This window comes from Carica papaya, chromosome 7 (genome assembly GCF_054855325.1).
Source record: "Carica papaya isolate Zhongbai chromosome 7, ASM5485532v1, whole genome shotgun sequence".
Classification (NCBI taxonomy): Eukaryota; Viridiplantae; Streptophyta; class Magnoliopsida; order Brassicales; family Caricaceae; genus Carica; species Carica papaya.
The window spans coordinates 20,117,944-20,136,717 of NC_142315.1; the positions used below are offsets into that span (position 1 = coordinate 20,117,944).

General features: G+C 33.5%; 2 protein-coding genes and 1 non-coding gene across 6 annotated transcripts; 2 read left to right on the forward strand and 1 right to left on the reverse strand.

The window, feature by feature from the left end:
• The first annotated feature begins 407 nt into the window (after positions 1-407).
• Positions 408-2,766, forward strand: LOC110808256 (AIG2-like protein D). 2 transcript variants are annotated; one of them, XM_088208354.1, is made up of 6 exons: positions 408-622; positions 972-1,044; positions 1,397-1,489; positions 1,637-1,720; positions 2,226-2,286; positions 2,479-2,617. In XM_088208354.1, the coding sequence occupies exons 1-5, from the start codon at positions 507-509 to the stop codon at positions 2,250-2,252; spliced, it is 393 nt and encodes a 130-aa protein (XP_088064480.1). In that variant the 5' UTR covers positions 408-506; the 3' UTR covers positions 2,253-2,286; positions 2,479-2,617. The 2 variants fall into 2 exon arrangements, with proteins under 2 accessions (XP_088064480.1, XP_021889383.1); XM_022033691.2 differs by lacking the exon at positions 2,226-2,286 and having other exon boundaries at positions 410-622; positions 2,479-2,766.
• A 476-nt stretch (positions 2,767-3,242) lies between these two features.
• On the reverse strand, positions 3,243-16,036 carry LOC110808245 (L-arabinokinase). Of its 3 annotated transcripts, XM_022033669.2 has the most exons (29): positions 15,494-16,036; positions 15,074-15,181; positions 14,771-14,839; positions 14,463-14,546; positions 14,189-14,265; positions 13,827-13,893; positions 13,511-13,568; positions 13,328-13,395; positions 13,172-13,234; positions 12,401-12,454; positions 12,207-12,309; positions 12,019-12,128; positions 11,808-11,927; positions 11,025-11,081; positions 9,537-9,709; positions 9,278-9,446; positions 9,099-9,182; positions 8,086-8,211; positions 7,652-7,782; positions 7,499-7,580; positions 6,932-7,019; positions 6,518-6,561; positions 6,328-6,423; positions 6,150-6,226; positions 5,566-5,766; positions 5,116-5,281; positions 4,613-4,684; positions 4,034-4,237; positions 3,243-3,683 (listed from the first exon to the last, which is right to left on the reverse strand). In XM_022033669.2, exons 1-29 carry the CDS (start codon positions 15,596-15,598, stop codon positions 3,558-3,560), a joined length of 2,982 nt encoding a protein of 993 aa, XP_021889361.1. In that variant the 5' UTR covers positions 15,599-16,036; the 3' UTR covers positions 3,243-3,557. The 3 variants fall into 3 exon arrangements, with proteins under 3 accessions (XP_021889361.1, XP_021889362.1, XP_088064479.1); XM_022033670.2 differs by lacking the exons at positions 14,463-14,546; positions 14,771-14,839; positions 15,074-15,181; positions 15,494-16,036 and having other exon boundaries at positions 13,827-13,934; XM_088208353.1 differs by lacking the exons at positions 13,827-13,893; positions 14,463-14,546; positions 14,771-14,839; positions 15,074-15,181; positions 15,494-16,036 and having other exon boundaries at positions 14,189-14,267.
• A 2,304-nt stretch (positions 16,037-18,340) lies between these two features.
• LOC148253045 (small nucleolar RNA snoR77) lies at positions 18,341-18,463 on the forward strand. The gene has a single exon (XR_015813765.1). It is a non-coding gene; the product is annotated as a small nucleolar RNA snoR77 (small nucleolar RNA).
• Positions 18,464-18,774: the final 311 nt, after the last annotated feature.

Here is an 18,774-nt window from a genome sequence, read left to right on the forward strand (position 1 = left end):
TTATCTCTAATGTATTTTCCTTGAAGATGGATTCCAACAGTCTTTCAAATGTACATGTTCTTGCTTAATTTTTCCTTTAAGGTATTGTTTAGTAAAATTTATATCTGCGAGTCAGTCAACCCTTTATTTTTAATCGATGAATAAAAAACGAAAAGTCATTGTTATGACCAAGTCATTAATTTCTTTTACAAGTAATAAACATGATAAACTTGAGCAGAAAACAAGTTACAGCTATACATACATATATATATATATATATATAAAATAAGATAGCTTGAGCAACAAAATTGTTATGGCCAAACATACATAAACGAGCTTTCTAATTAAATGTCAAACTATTTAAAATAATAATTAGTCTGTGTAAGAAAAATTAAACCCAGTAAATAAAATAAAATTTTGATTTAAAAATTTCAGGAGGTACAATTGGGTTTGAAAGGGGCAGGCAACACGCTCTACTTATAGTTTTCGCGTTCGGCAATCTGAAACTCCAACTCCCATCGACGACGATGGGGACAAGTGCATTACACAATGTATTCGTCTATGGCAGCCTCTTAGCTGACGACGTCGTACGAGTTCTCTTGAAGCGAGTCCCTCAATCTTCCTCCGCCATCCTTAACGGCTAGTTCGTCTCTCTCTCTCTCTCTCTCTGTAATTTCTAGTATTCAATTTTCATTCGTTTATCAATTTAGTCTTGATCGCCAGTTATTGTAAACTCTCTAAATCCGATTTCTTTTATTTTTTTTTGTATGAGATTTCTTAATACCCGTTATCACTCTCGGGAATCCATCGTGGTTCTTCATTTCTTTCTCCATTTTCCAAATTCTATGGAATTTTATTTTGCCTTGTCTTTCAACTGAAATTTATCCAAGCTTCTGCTTGTTGTGTTCGTTTCTCAGTTGGTTAATTGTTTTTTTGTAAAAAAAAATAATAATTCGATTGATCGCGCTTGCTAATTGAGAGCGGAGTTGCAGTCACAGGTTTAGCATCAAAGGACGTGTTTATCCCGCTATTCTTCCCGTCGAAAGCAAGAAAGTTACTGGCAAGGTCTCTATCCTGTTATTCTCATTTATTTTCCCTACTGATGTTGTAATTCACCAACTATTTGTAGCAGCAAAGTGGAGCATATCAAGAAAACCATGGTGCCAACCTTAAGTACCGATAATTTAGACCATAAATTGGCATTGATATAAAGATGAGATTATGTATTAATCCATATGGAGTTCTGCCATTGGAAAGCATGTGCGTCCCTACATCTGGAAATGCACAAATTTGTTCTTTGAATGATTTCCTAGAGAGAGTCATTGATCATGCCTATGCTGGCATATGCTGCATTCCCTTTATACAGCGAAATTAGAGACCATGATCATATAATTGTGCTAGTTTTCTTTTCTCGCAGGTCCTGTTGGGAATTACAGATCCTGAGTTATATATTTTGGATACATTTGAAGATGTAGAATATGAAAGAAAAACAATTGAAGTTTCTTTAACAGTGAGTTAATTTAACATCACTTTGTGAATTGGGTGTAGGCTTCAATTTCATGGGGATGGTTTAGCAATTTGTACTGAAACATATGAGGGTTTTTGGTCCATATAATGTTTTTTGACAAAACAAAAGAATTTGTCATTGTGTCTGCAGGATACTTCTGAGAAATTACTAGCTCACACCTATGTATGGAGTAACACGAATGATCCAAAATTATATGGAGAGTGGGATTTTGAGGTAAATTTATCATTTCCCTGTAATGAGCAGCTTGAAGTTCATAACATAGAACAAACTTTAACAGCTTCGTTGGAAGTCAATAGGAGGAAGGGACGGGATTTTGGGGGTGTGGGAGGGGGTTGTTTCTTGTTAGTAAACAATAAGTTGTTCTGTTGTGGCTTCAGAAGGGCTTATCCTGCCTTATGAGCTCTACCAGGTAGAGTGCGCGTCCGTGAAACTAAAATTTTGTTCTGTTTGCACTTTGCACTGAATGGGAGAAGGAAGAGAGATAGAGATTAATTTCTTTTCTCCTAATTCCAATTTCTAGGTAGTGGCTTGCCTTCTTTTTTTTTTTTTTTCTTTCATTTCAGACACTAGTATAGTATGTCTTTAAATCTTTCTCTGCAAAATCTCTTTTTGGAGGACTTTTCATAATGCTATCTTGAAGCTTTAAAGCCTCTTCATTAGTATTCTTTTCATTTCAATTACTGAACTATTCTTTCATCTGGAACCATTGCATCAGCAGGCCGTGAGCAGCCAAAAAATTGAGTGATACTTGATCTTTTCTACCCGATAACCTTTCAATGGTAGGCATTTGGGTTGCTGATCTTTGCTTATCTAGCACTCCTTATGGGGGGGGGGGGTGATGGATTTTGAAGGAATGGAGAATAATACCCATGGAAAATTTTAGCAACATGATTGTTCCATTCCATTCCAGACATTGAATAAATAACCCATCACCCTTATTTGACACTCCTCGTTGTTTTCCTACTTTGAAGGAATGGAGAGGAGCTCACATGGAAGATTTTGTGAAGATGACAAGCGGTTTTATGGAAGAACTGGAGCTGCCTGAAGCAAAGCCGAGAGTGTCCACATATGAAATCTTTTATCAGCAAGATGCTGGAGATCATCAAAAGTCTTGATGCTTTCTTCCATTTTATTTCTGAAATACGGAAATTAGCTTGCGCACATCAGTGCCATTTGGTTGTTTTCTACCTTTATATATTTGTAAGCGCATGTAAGACTTATAAGCTCTTTAAAATAAGTGAAAATGTGTTTATCTTAAATGTATTTGTAGTCAATAATCTTGAAGTAAATAGCTGAATTTTTGGAAAAAATAATACGTGTAAGTTAAAAAATTAATAAACTGATTAAATGGATGTTTCAAATAATATAAAATTTTAATTTATATGAAACGAATATGTTTTGTTCTCAAATTCGTTGTTAAATGTTTTGATGAAATAATCATTTTTTAGAAGAATTTTTAAAACAAAAAATTCAAAGTATTTTTGGCAAAAACAGAATCAAAATCTACTTTTAAAAAGATAAGTTAAGTTTTTATTAAATTTACACTTCAAATGTCAAATTTCATTCTCATCAAACACAAAATTTTTACTATTTTAAGGTGATAGTACTTTATAAAATTATTTATACAAAACACTAATCAAATTTTGACTAAAATCACTTTAATTGAACAATTATGTCTAACCGCACTTTTAAAACTCCTCTACAAGTTACAGCAGTACCAAAACACCTACCAAAATAAACACAAATGCAACTTTTATATTTCTAGCAAATCAGATTACATAACAACTTAGAATTACTAAAACCAAACAGCCTAAACTATCTTTTTTTTAAGGAACAGCTCGCTCCTGAGGATGTTGAAATTGGGTGCCATCATCAATTTTTAGTGGTTTACAGGTCTGTTTTGTCATTGAAATAAGCAAATGCATAATTCTATTCTTTCAAAACGTTTTATTGAACTTGAATTGTCCGTACATAATTTAGCACTCAAATTTTTATCCCTAACATTCTCCAGCAGACGTGAGTCTGTGGAAGCTTCAAATATGAGAACACATTACTTAACTTGGTTAAGAGACATCCGACGGCAAATTCTCAAATGCCCAAATTTTCCAGCACCCGGTGATGAACCCTCAAAAATAAGTGGCAAATAGCCCGTTGCACCTTTGTATCTCTGCTGAATCTGGATATTCATTTTGGCAAATAGTTAAGAAAAGGTGTTGAAAACTTGAAGTATTAAGATTCTTCCATTTATGCAATGTCAAATAAGGTATTCAAGTTATCAGCTCCAAATAACCATGAAGAGAAGATGATGAAGCCATTCTTTGGCTAATAACCATATGGGGAGAAAGTGTTACCCAGTCAGTAAGGCCTGTTATTATATGCATTAATATCCGAAGGGCAGATTTTATTTCTCAAGGCAGCCTACTATAGAGGTTCTAAAATTCGTATTATTCTTTTAGACATTTTAGCCAAGAAGTTATAAATGCTCCGATGACATAATTGTTTTGGCAGATAAAGGTTAAACATTACCTCAAGAATTTGTTGGCTGCTCCTTAGACAGTTTCTGCCAATCACACAGACTGTTCCACCAGACCCACCACCTGTTATTTTAGCTCCATAAAATGTCCCATCCTCAGATCTAGATGATCTGGTGTGCTGCATTTCCTGTACCAACCGTACAAGCCGATCCGTCCCGTCTGAGCCAAGCCCACAAGCGCTATAGCTGTAATGACACTGCAAACCATGATCTCGGTCAAGAGCAATATCTTACCTTAAATTTCATTCATGTGCTCACAAAATGATACCCTCTTTTAGTACGATTTATGAATAAATTATCTTGAAAAATTATTAGTGGGTAACAAGTCTTCCATTTGTAGCACATTACAACCATCAATGTATCTACCGTGGGATATGTATCCTGTTACCTAGATCTTGATAAATCTATTTTATACGTGTTCTACTGTGAAACACCATTTTGCAAAGTATCAGTAAGATATGTGCATAATATGCATGATAAGAAACAAAGGAACAATAAACAATTAGAGACTGATTCAATGATAAAAAAAACCGGTCCTCAGGAAAAAGAAGAAAAGAAATCTGTAAGCCTACCTGATAAAGTAGCTCTCCAAGGGCTGTAAGCTGCTCTTCTGAACTAGCAGATGTTAGCAGTGCTTTAAAGGCCTATAAATAAGTAATAACCTTAGTTAGCTGATTAAAAAGGAAAAAGAAAAGATTAAAGTACATCCGAGTGAAAGGAATGCCTGGAAAAGGTACAGCAAAGACATCATTTAAAGAGTTCAGGTATAATAAGCAACCTCATAGGGCATTTATCAGGCACAACCAACCAGAAGAAAACCACTCTTTTCTACTTGGACAATTAATGCCGGCATGCAACCCAAGTACACAAGTGTAATGCACAGGCAATAAAGAAAAAAATGCATGACTACCATAAAAGAGGTGAAAAGGTTGAACAGCATGGAGGGCAAGGATCTTGAGTCTTCTGTGCTTTATTTTTTTTCCTTCAAGATCTGGCAACAATCTCTTATATGTGAAAAATGCATATCTTTTTCCTGACTATCAGATAAGCCGTCAAAATTAAATTAATTACAGACCTTGACCCGGAAATTTTCATATATAGGATGTCTAGCAGATGCTCTCACTCCATATGAACGCTTGCTATCAATAACTGTGACTGGATCATTATGATCAACATATTTCTCCAAAAATGCCTCTCCAAGCATGGAGTCAGGAAGCATCTTGGCATAAACAGCTTCATACCTGTTTTGTAACAAATGGAAGAAAAAGAATATGAATATGAATATTCAATGCACGAAAGCACTAATTAATTGCTATGGTTCAACCTCACAAGAATTTCCATAATTTCAAAACATGAAAACAAATTCAATTGGTTTCAAGAATGTGCATGTCACGAGGTTAACAAAATAAGACAAGAGACAAATAACCAGAACATCAGAGTTTTAATTTAAAAAATCTACACATTCCCTCCTTCATTGCCACTTCCCAAGAAGAAAAAATATCCAAGACCTAGATAAGGCATCTACCTGTGAGGTGACAAGTTGCACAAGCAATCTAAGGAAGCTTCAGCTTCGAGGAGTTCAACACTATTATCCTCCAATTCATCAGGAATTATTCCATTAGCACTAGATAATGATGAAGACAAAATCAGAGATGCTGTAGACTTTATCATCTTTCGGCCCATGAAGGCTCCTATTCTGACAGATCCATAGTCTGCACCTCCAACACTACCCGAAAAAGTGCCATAAAAAGAACAGAAGATAAATAATCTTTGCTTTAGGAAAACAACAAAAGGGTCTGTCATAAAACAAAAGTAGGATACTCTTATAAAGGATGTTACAACCTCTTATAAGTTACAAACAAAGAGTGAGATGATACAAGAAGAAATCTTTAAAGGCGAACTCAGAAGACAAAATACAGATACAAATTAAGTGAAAGAAAAAGACAGATCATAATCAAATTTTGCATACTGTTCTCTCATTGATCTGCACATGTTTAAGCATACTATAGTCATCCATAAAAAATGATAATACTACAGCATTAACATATTTGCAACAGGCTAAGAGATATCAGAATGAAAGCAGGAAATGTGCATGAATAGACCTGATACCTGTGCCTTATTCCAGAATCAATTCCCCAAAAGCGGATATGGTTAGGAATTTCTACAAGCCCAACAACCTCAGCCGGCTACATAAACAAAAGGCAAAAGTTACCATTATTTCTTATGAAGAAAAGTTACATTCTAAATCAGATGTAGATGCTATTAGAAATCCTGATGTAATACTTGCCTGGCAAATCATTGCAAGAAGTTTGTTTGCTTCTCCACAAGCTGAAGTCATCTGGTCCATCACACCACATGGAGCTCCAACAATGTGATTCTCCACCTAGTAAACAACTAGAAAAATCAGTTATGCCGCTTGTTTGTCTAGTAGGATCTAGGAAACTGATGGTGATCAGAAGGCTGAGATTATATGCAACCTTTTGGCACAGCAAAGCAATCTCTCTTGGATCAATACTTAAACCTGCATAAGATAGATGAAGAAAGGAATCAACTAGTTATCTGGAATAGAATAGTCATTACTTCACAGAAGAATTAAATAACCTCCATGGTAAAATAAAGTTCATAGTAGCCCTTAATGACAAACAATAAGTTCATCGTATGTCTTTGTTGCCCCATTCACACTGTAAATTTTCCACATTGATAAAGATATTAGGTGCTCACATCCATTCATGAAGTTTTTTGCTTTCAACCCACAAAGACTCCAGAAATTCTAACCATTCCATGTGATAATCACTTGGTTATTATATACATACCAAACTGATGATAAAATTGAGTTCTACCTCAATGCATCAGTTCCCGGTTGATTTTTAACAGTCAGAGGGATGACTTACCATGAGCAGCAACTGCAGCAAACATGCTTGCAACCTCCACAGATGCAGAAGAAGATACACCTTTGCCTTCTGGGACGGCAGAAGAAACCTGAAGATCCACAACATAAACACTTAATACCTTTAACACTAGCAGTCACCTGATTCCAATTAAATGGAGAGGTATCAATCAAGAACTGTCGGGTTTTAGATAACCTTGTCACATTGTGACACAAATATGAATTTCACAAAGAGGTAGAGTAACCAATACAAGAAAATACAAAAACTGATGAAGATTGAAAGGAGTAAAAATTTTTTTACAAACAAAGTACAGCATGGAGCTGAATGAATTTGAGGTCCTATTCCTTCTCACTATACCACAACTATGCCCTACAATTAGTATATTCATTTTCTCTTCTATCATTGCAATACAAATTTTCTACATATACAACATTTCATGCACATTCCAGGTCAACTTGCTGTTGTGAGCTCACAGACAACATATTTATAACTTAAAAACAATAGGATGGTTAGATGAATAAGAGAAAGTGATGTATATATTCATTTTTCTCAATATAAGAGGACCCATACCAACATGCTAATACTATCATTAAAGCGTACACCTAGCTCTGTCATCAAAACTAGAATTGTGCCTGCAACATATGCCGCCCACCTGAAAGAAAAATCATAAAATTAGCAACAGAAAGTATATAAAAATAAATCAGACAAGAAAGAGATGCTCACTTTTGAGACGGATCCTGTGCAAAGTATTTCTTCGCCTTCTCATATGATATTGGCTTGTCCCCATCCATAAAATCAGATAAATCCATGTCGAACGTAGGACCACGATTGCTCAATTCTGACCCATATGATACCTGAAGCAACCAGAATATAAATAACAGAAGATGCTGACAAGAGGACAAATAATAACTAAATGCATCAACAGGATTCTTTTTCTGCTACTCTCTGATATATGCGGTAGTCCCATGATGCTTATCATCCCATACTTCAACCAAAACTTTTACAAAGGGACGGTGCCATGAACAAAGCAGGTCTATTTTGCATTTAACTGAACATCCCTGCTTGAATCCTCTGGATGCAAACTAGAAACATCATCTTCTTTCTGAATCAAAATCTTTTCCATAGTGTTCAGAACATTTTGCAAGTTAGATACATACAATTTGTAGAACAGGTGTTGATCCCTGTCCCTTTGTCTGTTGCCGAGCTTGGGCATGTTTCCAAAGCCTATGCTTACTTGGATGATTCCTTTGTACAGCTACATGGCAGGCTTCTCTTATAGGCATCTGCAGGAAGAGGAGAAAAGTCTATAAAAAGAAAATAAATAGATGAAACTTAAATAGATTATATAAAAAAATGATAAACTAATAAAACAAGATAATTTTGAGACAATCAGTTAATAAAGAGAACGTAAATGAGATGATCAAAATCTACGATAAATTGAAAAGGACTCCTGGACCTTGAAAAGACAGCTCAAGCTTTTTGTCCTAATGGTATTAAAGCCTAACAACTGACTCTCATGAAGGAAAGATTTAGATTCTAAATTAAAATACTAGCAAGTGAAGTTCGACCTCTTATGGTACTGCATTGAAACAAACAAATCGTGAATCTTATAAGTTAGCAAGGATTCCTAGACTTGAACTGACCACTTATGTATTTCAAATCAATAAGTTTATCATGGCAGAAGTACAACGGCAACAATTTTGGGATTTAAAATTGAAAAAATATTGGCTGACTGTTTTGACAAAATGGAAAGTAACTTGAAAAGAGAATTAAAAAAGCTCGACAACTAATAGAATTGCAAGAATTTCATCTGTGTGTCCAAACAAAAAAAAATATAGGAGAGAAAGGAGATATAGTATCACCATAACTAGAAATACCATGCTCTCCCTATATATATATATATAAAGAGAGAGAGAGAGATAGGGGTTGTTAGAGCATGGGAAAGGAGAAGCTTAAAACCACTTAAAAATCAGTGGCTACGACTCTTTCTTCCTACAACATTTGAAAGGGATCACTGCACCAATAGATGTTAGGATACTGCATATTCCTGTTAACTTTGGACACCACACAATTTTACTTTGTTTAGGAGGAAAAAGAATAATGATTAGCAATTAAGACACTAGAAGCCTATGAAGACAAATTGTCAGAACAAGCAAAAGTTAATTCAAACCTGCAAAACAAGGCTTCCTGAATAATCAGCAATGCCTCCCATTACATCCAATCTTCCAGGCGCTCTAGCCACAAAAATTTCTTCCTGCAGAAAGTGTAAAAGCCCTTTCATTCACATTTGCAAAAAATGGGTCATAGGGCTGGAAAGAGAATCGACCAATTCAGTGTAGATGAAATTACCTCCCAATTAAAGAGGCCGGCAGCAGCCTTGCGCTCACGCATGTGACGCTTCTCGGTATTCTTTCCAGAATCATATATACTATCCAATTCTGCCAAGCTCTTTAGAAAACTCATTGTGTCAGAAAGACCTTGAAGATCTCCATGAAGAATCTCAAAGTCCTCAGTGCATCTACAAAAAAGAAACAAAATGATGTTATAAAAAGGAAAAGATAAATATTTTATCATCATAGTTATGAATACATAAGAAAATAGAACGTACGAACTCATCAATGAGTTGCTTTCACTTGTTTGATCAGTTGGTGATCCGGTACATAGACCAAGCTCATTTTCAGCATTTGCATACCATTCAGGAATGCTAAGATCTCTTCCAGGAGCCCTTTGTAGTTGATATCCAAGAACTATGGCATCCCGTAATCTTCTTGCTCCACTAAACTGCAATACATAAGATTGAAGTCAGTCACAAAATTTAGTAGCCAATATATACTTGTTCTATGTTTTCTCTAGCAATAAGTTTTGAAATTGTTTTTCATAGGCATCTACATATTGGTAGTGAAAAATATATTTTTCTGGCAACAACTTTTGAAATTGATTTGCAATGGGCATCTACATATTGGTGGTGAACAATAAATTTTTTCTAGCAATAAGTTTTTAAATTGTTTTTCATCGGCATCTGTAGATTGGTAGTGAATAATATAGAAAAAAACAGATAAAGTGATGCAATCGGTAAACATTGGACTGATTTTAAAAAATGTGTTTCTGCTACCCAAAGAACAATAGAAAACATAGTGTATACTTATTAAAATGCTTAAATACATTTTTGGCCCCTATATTTTTTCTTTTGTTTGAGTTAGTTCTTGTCCTAATTTTATATTAAATAATACCTTATATTTTCAAAAAAATGTTCAAATTAATCCATTTCTATCAGTTTCTGTTAAACTCCATTAACACCTACACCATGTATCAACGAACTTGACACATGACATCATTTGGTGGATTACTTTTCTACATTAGATGTCACGTTAGTGGTATCATTTGGTTAGTTACTTTTCTATGTCACATACCACGCAGCATATAACGCGCATTTGACTAGGAAAATTTTTTAAATCTAGACTGGCCTGCATGGTTCAAAAATAAAAAAACTGAACCAGTCATAAAAACTAAATCCCTAAATCCCGAATCTCTCCCCCTCTCCCATCTCTGTTGAAGCCTCCTTGTCCATCAAACATTTTCTTCCTCATCTCTATTGACAGTGTTGTTTCAGGCAATTTTCCGTCATCATTCTAGTATTCAGAGCATAGCTGCTTCATCATCGGTCTTCTTCTTCCAGTCCTCCCTCATCTTTTCAATTGGATTATAATCAATTTTTGACAGAATACTGAACTATGCATATCAATTAATTACTCAAAATAATAACAAATCTAACTAGTACATAACAGAGTTATTTAAACAACAGAATTTTAACTCAAAGGAACATGTTAAGTTATCAAATATGTTGAAACTTGTGGTTAGATAATAATATGGAGTTATATCTTTTATACAAAGGCAAGAAGATAATTTAGGAATTATGAGAAATATATAAATTCTGATATATTAAAAGTTTGACTTTGTGATTCTTTGGAACAGATTAGTCTCATCAAAACGAAAGAAAAATCTTTGCTGTCTGTTATGTTTTGATCTGCGCCAAGCATTTTTTTATGGCCACCAAATCTAGATGATATAATGGGTACTAGACGATAGGGTCATGTACCTTATCTGATGCACAATTCCTTCCAATAGCGGTCTCCTGCAAGATGTGACCTGCCACCTATAATCATACCATCATATCAGGAACAAGTAAATTCATGTCAAAACAATACAATTGCTAGTGTTTGACACACTTCAAATACAAAAAACTAAGTAATACATTAAAAACAAATAACATGCATCAATAAAAGACTAAAACTTTACTTACTAAATCCTCCACTCCCCCAACCAAAAACAAAAAGAAAAGAAATACAATAGTGAAGAAACGAAACATAAGATTAGAACAATATTGCCATAATGCTTGGTCGTAAAATGTGTACTGTCAATGTTACAGAGATGTAATTTGTTCTTAAATATACACTCATCAAGGCTTCTAATCATGAGAACAGCTTGAAAGTGGATGTAAACATGAGAACAGCTTTAAAGTGGATGCAAATTCAACAATAATTTCTTCCTTTATATCCAGGAGCTTTCAGACTTGACTTCACTTTTTTTCTAGGAATTTTTTTTTATTTTTTCTAAAAAGCTTCTGTGAAGCAATAATTAACATGTTTTGCAGAGAATCAGCGAAGTTCAGTATCAAAACCGTAAAATAATTTACTCCAATAATCGTTTATATGTGAGAACTCAAATAGTCAATGTGATTCCATTGCTGCCTATGATAATTTACAAATTTCTAAAAGAGAACTGATGTTACATGCAACACGACCCTGTGGTACATAAAAGTGCAATAGAATCATGAGAATACAATTTGAAAAGCATAAAACTGCAGGAAAGGAAAGCCTACCTCACCACCATTGATGCCACCTTCATAGCACGGTCTCAAACTAACTGCACGTTCAAGGTAAGGTTTCCAGTGACCCATTAACAAGTCTCTCCTGATCATCTCAACACCACATTGATAATACTACAAAAGAAATTAAAGTCCCAGTGCTTGATAATCATGTGATATAGGCACATAGAACAAGGTTAGACAGGAAACATTAAACTAGTTGTACCTCAAGCATATTTCTAAGGAATGGTTCTTCATTGAAATAGTCTCTGCGGACAAAGACAAACGGCGTCTTATAAGCCAGGGCTTCACTGACAGTGCCGTAACCAATTTTTCCTGAAATCATGAAGATTCTATTTAATGTTATTCCAATATATATAATTTTATTCAGCCACCAACAAGATTTTCACTGACCCAGCATACAGTCAGATGCAGCTATAAGATCAGGTGTGTAAGCATCCTTTGCAAGCTTAATGAAATTAGGTGGCAGCTCCTGAGTATCAGAAGCCCCACAAACCTGAATCATTGAATAAAATGCAATATAGGCACACTATTCACAACATTAACAGTACAGAATAAACATAAAAAGAACATGCTGGAAAAGGTACCAGGCACAGCCAACCAAGTGGTAAGCACTCTTCCTTCAGCTTCCAGCCCGAAGGCTAATTACAAAAAAAAGAGTACAGAGGTAAAATGAGAATCAGAAAACAAAGTTAGCTAAAGTTTATGTAACAAAGTCATTAATGCATTTCTTTTTTGAAAATAAGTAAATAATTATAAAAGGAAGAAATATCGTGTATGTACCAGAAAATCAGGTCCATTATAAAGAATATTAGATTATTCAATGGGCTTTTCATGAAATACCAGAACCATCAGAAGTTGTTAAACATACAGCATCAAGACAACTTATTTATCGTAAAAGCAAGGAGGGAGAAAAGAGAATGAGAGAGAGAGAGAGAGAGAGAAATTAATTCACTGGTTTATATTCCTCCAGTAAATGTTACAATTCAAGGGAAAGTTTTGGAGGCAGAACTTGTGGTGTTGACTGGGTTGCCTTGTTAAGAAGAGTTTAAGATGTTAAGTATCCTAGTTCTTGTTCTGGATGACCATTGTATCATAAACTTTGTCCATATGTATACCGCTTTTGTTATGGAATGGATGTATGTACACTATTGTATTTTGTGACCTAGTTTGCAAACACTTTGTCTACACTGCTTATTTATATTTATATAAATAAGTTTTTAGTTCAGAGTCTAGTTTGTTAGTTGCATTCCAAGTCAAAATCTTGATTTTGGATCTGAAATGGTACATAGAAACAAAACCAATCTTTCCTCTAAGTAAACAACAATTAAAGAAAATTATTTAATTAGGACTTAAACCTGTCCACCAAAGTTAAGAATAACCAGCTTCACATCATCCCCAATTGAAAGCTCCTTCCTAACCTAAAGCCAAAAAAGGAAATTGAACAATTTCATTTGATATCTAGACAATGAGTTGAATCATACGAGGGCATCAATAAAGCACTGTAGAAAAACCTCATTGCGGGACTTGTGTAACCTCCTCACAACAAGTGGTATATCAATAACATCACGGAAAGCAGGCACTACAAAAATAAAGAAAATTTCATGCTTCATGGTAAAGATTCCTCAGTGAAAAGAGAATGAAAACAAAGTGGGAAGCTATAATGGAGTCAAGGGGTTGTGCAATAAAGAACATACTTGGGCAATAACCTGGGAGACGGATGAGGAACTCACAATGAGAATAATCTTCTGCTATCTGTCTCAAAATTTTAAAAATAACAAAAAAAAGCGTTAACTTTAGACTGCTTGCCATGAGGCCATTAACAAACACAAAGTAAAACCTTGAACCAGATAGAAACGAAGGTGCAAGGACGAAAAGAAACTATGCAATAAGGACTTCGTAATTAGAAATAAAATTAATGTGTAAATTGCAAAGTGTCCTTGCTGAGATGTAAAACCATTAATAACCCCTTGAAACTATAAAAAAACAATTTCAGGGGAAACTTTAGTTCACCTGCCAAACTATGGACCGATGATGATTCCCAGCAGCCATTACGTATTCAGCATAGATGAAGTCCCAACTACAATTATATGTACATACAAGAAAAATGGTCCAATTTTTCTTGTGAAGGTGAGAAGAATATCAAGACTTTGATTAGCAAGCTTAGCTATCCAGTTGCTATAACCATTGTCAAGTGATAATGAGACAGATTAACATGTGAATCATAAGTTTAAATAAGAAACAACTAGTAATCATGGAAGTCGGTATCAGGTACTTTCAAACTTAACCCAACAAAAAACAGAGAAACAGTCTAAAGCAAACAGCAGGACTTGCAAGAAGATCAAGTGGATGGAGGGCAAGTAAGAACACAGTACCTGAAATTGGTGACACAAACTGAGCGAATGCCAGCATCAGCTGCTGCACGGCAAGCCACTGAGACGACATCAGAAACCTATTTTTATTCACAAAAAAGACTTCCTTTAATGGTAGAAAACTTAAACATAAATCCACTTCTAATTTAAGAATCTCTATTCCACTGAGATTTTGTGCTAAAAATGAGAAACTTGAAAATCCATTCCTAGACAAACCCCAAAATACTGCCAAATAGGTTTCAACTGAGGATTAAGGAAGCAAGAAGCATATAACTACCACTAAGTCAGCTTTGATGGAGTTCAGCCAGTTTATTTCTGCTTCCAAAATAGAAGTTCGAGGCACCACAGCTGTCTCTACATACTAACATGTCCAACATAGAAAGGAAAAATATGAGAGGTGCAATAAATAAACAACTAACAAGAACGGGAAAAGCCAACGACTCAGAAGAGCACTTACATTGAACAAAAAAGAACAGACAATGATTTTCCCAACAAGAATAAACCGTAACAAATGATGGTAATGGAGGCACTTGCTTGTTAACAGTCATAAGAAATATCAAGTGAAGATGATCGCATTAGACGTACCTTCTCCAGAGAAGCAAGGCGATCAACAGTCAATGCATCTGCCTGAACAGCTCCGCAGTCTAGAAGAACCTGATAATCCGGGAGAGGATAATTTTATTACACAGAACCTTTCATCTTGATTGTTTCTTGGGCATAATCATATTGTAGTTCGTATACTACTGTTTCACTTGGTCCAAGACTAAAAATAGAAATGTAGTTAATGGCTACTATTTATAAATGGTACTTCATCGTATTACAGTATCGTTACTACTACTAATAACAGAGAACAAACAAGGGGCGATCAAGATTGTATTCCGAAGTTACTTTGCGAATGAAAAGTCGAGGAGAATCGATTTCGGAAGTGAAGACAAAGTCAGGTGCACCCGTGACCACATGAACGTCATGCCCCGCCGCAATCAGGTGCCGAACGACCTAATTACCCAATTAAATCATGAACATGAATTAATCAATCATATAAATTCCCATCAAATCATCATCATCATCATGACCAAACCAGGCTAAAATCAAACGAATAATTGAAACTAACCGCATTTAGAATCAACGGGAAACGAGAAAAAGAAGAGAAAAAAAAAAGCATATTCACCAGGAGACGAATATAATCATCATAAAACAAATCAAACATAATAGTAATGACCTTACAAATCTCGAAACGTAATTCCTAGCAAGAAGAAAAAAGAAGAAACCAAAAAAAAGAAAGTGAGAAAGAAGTGGAAAGAAGAAAACCTCAACGACACGAGTAGCGTGGCCAAAACCATGGCCAGTAACATAGTAAGCAAAGACCAGGTGCTTCCTTGACGCTGATACTCCGTCACTCTCCTGTATCCTCATTTTCTTACTTGTTTCAATACTCTGAACGTCACAAAGGCTGTTATACGTATATCGATACTGATGAGGGAGAGGAAATACTTAGATTGAAAAGACTAGTGAAAACCCCAAGGCTATCTATGATTTCGCTGTCTAATCCGTATCACTGTAAATACATTCATGTAGAGAGAGAAAACTCTTGAGGGAGGTGGAAGATAGAAAGATGATGACGGAAGTTTTTATTTCTTTCTTTTCTCTGGCAGTCTTTTTCAAGTCGTCCCTAGCGGGGAAGATCTGACGTCTTCTGCTCCGAGTTTGTTGCAAATTGCCTCCCGCTTTACGTAATTCAAATCCAGTTAATGAAGTTTTTGTGGGAAAAATGCCCGTCTATGAATCAGGCGTTATCACTGCAGTGTTTGAATGATTTGGAAGGGGAGCAGAGAGAATTGTGGTGATTTACTTAAAAAGAAATCAATTATTAACAGAAATAGGTAATTTATTATCAAGAGAAGAAAAGAAAACTTGTCAATTTTTCATTTTTAATTACCTTTTTTCTTTTTGAATTTTATATAAAAAATAAGATTCAAAATTTGACAAAAAGAATTTATTTCAATTAAGAAAATGAGAAAAATCAGAGGATGAATTTCTTTTTATTTTTATATTTTATTTTAATCTATGAAATTTCATTTTAAACCAATAAAATACATAGATATTATTTATTATATCACTGTTAGAATTTTAATTTATAAATTAAATTCAAACTTATATTTAATATAATAAAATGTATAAGATATTATTGTCACGCAAACTTTATTCATATCCCAATTGATCAAATTGGGATTTATTTATTTTATGGAGTCTGTTTTAATAATGTTTTAAGTTATTTTTGTTTGATCATTTTAATATTTTAAATAATAATATTATTAAAAATAATAGTTTTTTTTTATAAAAAATAAATAAGTTAAATTTTTGTCCTATTAACATCATTAGAGGTTTTTTTAACTGATGTTATAAAAATATATATTACTAGTTTTTAAACTCAGTAATATATATATGTATATGGATATAATTTCAACTTAAAAATTGATTAAATATAAAAATAAAAATTTTCTTTAAGTTCGAAAATAAAAGAAAGGGTAGCTGTTTTTGTTACTAACTACGATATAATATAATCAAATCAAATTAAATTAAAGTTTTATTTTTTCATATTTTAATTTTATTGAAAGATTTTCATAAATTTATTAAAATGAAGCAAATGCAAACAAATAAATTTTGTTTACTGTAAATCTTTATACTACTAAATTATTAAGATTATGTTTTCTCAATTTTATTTTTATTTAAAACAAGATGAAACGGATGAACTATTTTATTATTATAAATAATACAAATACTTTTTTATATTCCTATTTTATATAATAGTTAACACTATTTTATTCAAACAAACCGTATGATTGGTAAAATTTAATAAAATAAATACAAAAAAGAAAATCATTCTCATAATTTTATATAATGATTTTTATATATTTCTTTTTTAAAAAAATATAATAGTAGGTAAGAAAAATTTAATGTTTTAAATGGAATGGAGGTAATTCTTCCCATTCTTCCATTTCCTTTGGCAAGTCTCATTCTTTAGGTCAAAAGTGAGAGAGTGAGCATTCCATCATTTCCTTCCTTTCATCGTGTCATTATCCTTCTTAATAATCTTATTACATTATTTTATAAGAATAATTATTTTTTCGTTCAGTACATATTTCTCAGTAAATTTTTATCATATTGAGAATTAACTTTAAATTTTTTTAATGTATAATTTAAATAGTACATATATATCAGAGTAAAAATTTAAATTTTTTTTGTTAAAAAATAGTAAGTATATTAAAGATAAATATCACAGAGATGATCTCAAAATTCATTATTATAGCTTTATAAAATAATTTAATATTAAAAAAACTTATAGTTTTAATTTTAGATAGTAATAAAAATAAATTTTTCTATATGAATTATATTATTAACTAATTTTTTAATTATTGTAACATATTTTTTAGAATGATAGATTTTTTTTTTTCCATTAAGATCATATAGTTTTTTTAAAAAAATATTTTTAGTTAAAAAATAATACTCTTTTTAGTCATTACATAAAGCTAAAATTCTGATACGTATTATTAACATTTAGGGTTTTCAAGCACAAGGACGTGTAATCTATCCATATTTTTTTCTTCTTTAACTATTAGGTATTTATAAGATAGAAAGGTAAATTAAGAAACTGGAAGAGGGCAAATTCGTGAATTTAGTCGTCGAGAAAGAGTTTCTCTTACTGGATCTCCCCTCTCAAGTCTCTATATATATGGCGCCGGAGCGATTCTTCCTGGCATGAATTAGGGTTTTGGAATGCGCCGCTCTCGAGATTTTTTCATTGTTGTAAACGGGTAGTATCTGCATCCATCTGATTTGATTGATTGTCATATGATTTGATGATGATAATTAAAACGAAGAAGGGGCTGGAGTTTGGCTCTTCGGCTGATAAAACACGGTGCCGTAGAGATGAATGCAGCTCCCGACACCAAATCTCTCAGTCTTGCCACCAGTATTCCCTAGAACTTTCATACGTATCTAGCGAATTTCTCTGGTGAGATTGATACATATTTCTGGTAAAAACTCTCTTGATTTGTCGTCGGCGGCCATTTCAATATGATTTTCATTTATTTTTGGTTTATAATTTCCTCAAGCTTCGAGTTGCTGAAATGGATTTGATAAATCGAGTAGTAATTCAGGCAGCCTTATTGCTACTACATGGCAATAGAGGTGTTTAACTGCTCGTACATTAGATAATGCTTTTGCTCTTCAGACTTGCTGACATTTGCTTGAGGCCGGTCTAGTAAGCCTAAGCACATTTTCTTCTACATCTAATATCATTCATTTTTAAATTCTTGATAAAGAAATGTAATGGGGGATCCCTCTGGTAGTTGGTGGGGCTGGAGAAATCAATCAGATTGCTCAGCAATTGATCTTAAATATGGAATGCGTGCAATAAAACGGGTTTCTTATTGAATAAAGTCATTCTGAAATGGAAAGAAAAATATAGGTGCATGGGTTATGATTCTTTTTAAAAGAGACGGTACTTAACTGTAAACGTTGTAAATTAAAAAAAAAAATGATTTATTATCTAAATCGTAAAAGAAAAAAAGTTTGAGTTTATATTTTTT